Raw genomic sequence first — 2,241 nt, 5'->3', positions numbered from 1 at the left:
GTATACAGTTCTTTTTTTTAACTAGAATGGGGGGGGGGGGGGTCAGATCAAATACTGCCCGACTATGTGTTAAGACCATGGGCAGTTTAGGTCACTTGTTTCGCAATCCAGGGGTTTCTCTCTTAAATACTACTTTTCAGCTTAAATCCCCACCTTTGCCCCTGCTTCTATGGAGTTAGTTACCGCTGTGTGCCTGTCCAGTAACCAGTTGATGTCATAATCGTCGTCATCTTCCCCGAATGGGTTGATCATCTGCTCGGCCACCTGTTAGGAAAAAACCAGAAGATTGTCGGTAAAAGTAACGTATAATTCCGATCCATAAACAAAAGATAACTTGAGACTATGCATTGCGGGGTTTTTTTTGTAAACCGGAGATAGGATTTTATCAACAGTAGATTTCTCAGTGTAGAATTCCCTCTCACTGTATCTTAGAGAGGGGCCAACGTTGACGGCAGATATCCCTGGTCTTAATAAATACACATTAATAATTTACTGAAATCATATTTTACCAGCTAGTTTGATTCTTTTCCTAGCGACATACATAATCAGAAGCCACTGTGATTGCTGTTGTTGTTGTTTTTAATGTTTGTGAACTTTGGTCAGAATATCATTTTCGGTAGAGTAAGAATACATGTGTATTTGAAAGGATTATTGTACATTGAATTGCAACGTGTCAGTGTGTAAGCTGTTGAAAATTTAATGTATTATAAAGTGGCTTGAGCCGCTGCCAGGGAGTGTGTGCTATAGAAGTGACCTTTCAAATTGTTGTTATTGTTGTTGTTATATTAATGTTATTGTTATTATTATTATTATTATTATTATTATTATTATTATTATTATTATTATTATTATTACTATCGTTATCATCATCATCATCATCATCATCATCATCATCATCATCATCATCATCATCATCATCATCATCATCATCATCATCATCGTCATCATCATCATCATCATCATCATCATCATCATCATCATCATCATCATCATCATCATCATCATAATAATAATAATAAGAAGAAGAAGAAGAAGAAGAAGAAGAAGAAGAAGAAGAAGAAGAAGAAGAAGAAGAAGAAGAAGAAGAAGAAGAAGAAGAAGAAGAAGAAGAAGAAGAAGAAGAAGAAGAAGAAGAAGAAGAAGAAGAAGAAGAAGAAGAAGAAGAAGAAGAAGAAGAAGAAGAAGAAGAAGAAGAAGAAGAAGAAGAAGAAGAAGAAGAAGAAGAAGAAGAAGAAGAAGAAAAATATCATAATTATCGTAATAATAATAATGATAACAATAATAATAATAATAATAACAATGATACTAATAATCATCATCATTACCATCATCTTCATCGTCGTGATAATGATAATGATAATAATATTTTCGTACTAATCTGTGTGGCCGAGCCTGGCTCCTGACAAACCCACTTAGATAGCAGAAGATCATATGAGGCTTCACAAACTAGAAATGCTGAAACCAAGTGAGAATCCCGCGAGCTGCGCACTTCCACAAGAGAAAAAGGAAGCTTTTAAATTCTTCTACAGTGTGGCAAACTCTGCCCTGTCAGAATTGGTCTAATTGGCCATGGTAGAAACCACAAGTCATCTTAATACTTATTTCTTCTTTAAGACATTTATTTGCAGATACATTGGTGATCATCAGACATTGACGGACAAACCGTTATTATTCTGAAAAGAAAATTTAAACAGTGAAGACTTAGATGGTTGAGTAAATGTATTTGAGTGAAGAGAGCCACATTCATACAAACACAGTAGTTTAGCGCTGGGAAAAGCAAGAAAAACAGACAGAAAATCAAAAAGAGATCGTAAATAATATGCTTCACAGGCCAGGAAGCTGAAATTGTTTCAGAATGCTAATACGTCTACTGGGGTAATAATTATATAGGTTGTACAGCTTGTTTTTTAGCAAGAATTTGCACTATATAAACGCTATTTTTAAAAATAAGATTTTATTAAATAAGAAGAGGTTACGAGTAGCACCCTCTTTTCACCAAATTTTGGTGAACCAACCTTCAGCCAACCCATGTAGAAGAGGAACAGCAAAATTGTGAAGCCCGGGACGTAGAAATCTTTCTCGAAACCTTCGTAGCCTTTGGTGGGGTCCAGATATTGGTGGCCGACCAGACACACAGCAAAGTAGGAATAAACGGCGAAGGTCACCACCTAAATTGTCGGAGAGTTTCATGGACAAGTCAAGCCAAAGGTAAATCGAATTCATTGCAAATGTGATGGTAAA

At 35.7% G+C, this 2,241-nt stretch overlaps 1 protein-coding gene across 1 annotated transcript in view; it reads right to left on the bottom strand.

Moving 5' to 3' along the window:
- Nucleotides 1–183: 183 nt before the first annotated feature.
- The window catches only part of LOC101856516 (bestrophin-3), a gene marked incomplete at its 3' end in the record, with an annotated part of 12,227 nt that continues 10,169 nt past the window's right edge, over nt 184–2,241 (bottom strand). Inside the window, 1 exon segment of the mRNA XM_035970290.1 lies at nt 184–264. Within this exon segment, the coding sequence (XP_035826183.1) occupies nt 184–264 (81 nt within the window).

This window comes from Aplysia californica, unplaced genomic scaffold (genome assembly GCF_000002075.1).
Source record: "Aplysia californica isolate F4 #8 unplaced genomic scaffold, AplCal3.0 scaffold00248, whole genome shotgun sequence".
Lineage (NCBI taxonomy): Eukaryota > Metazoa > Mollusca > Gastropoda > Aplysiida > Aplysiidae > Aplysia > Aplysia californica.
This window is presented reverse-complemented; position numbering and strand designations above follow the sequence as displayed.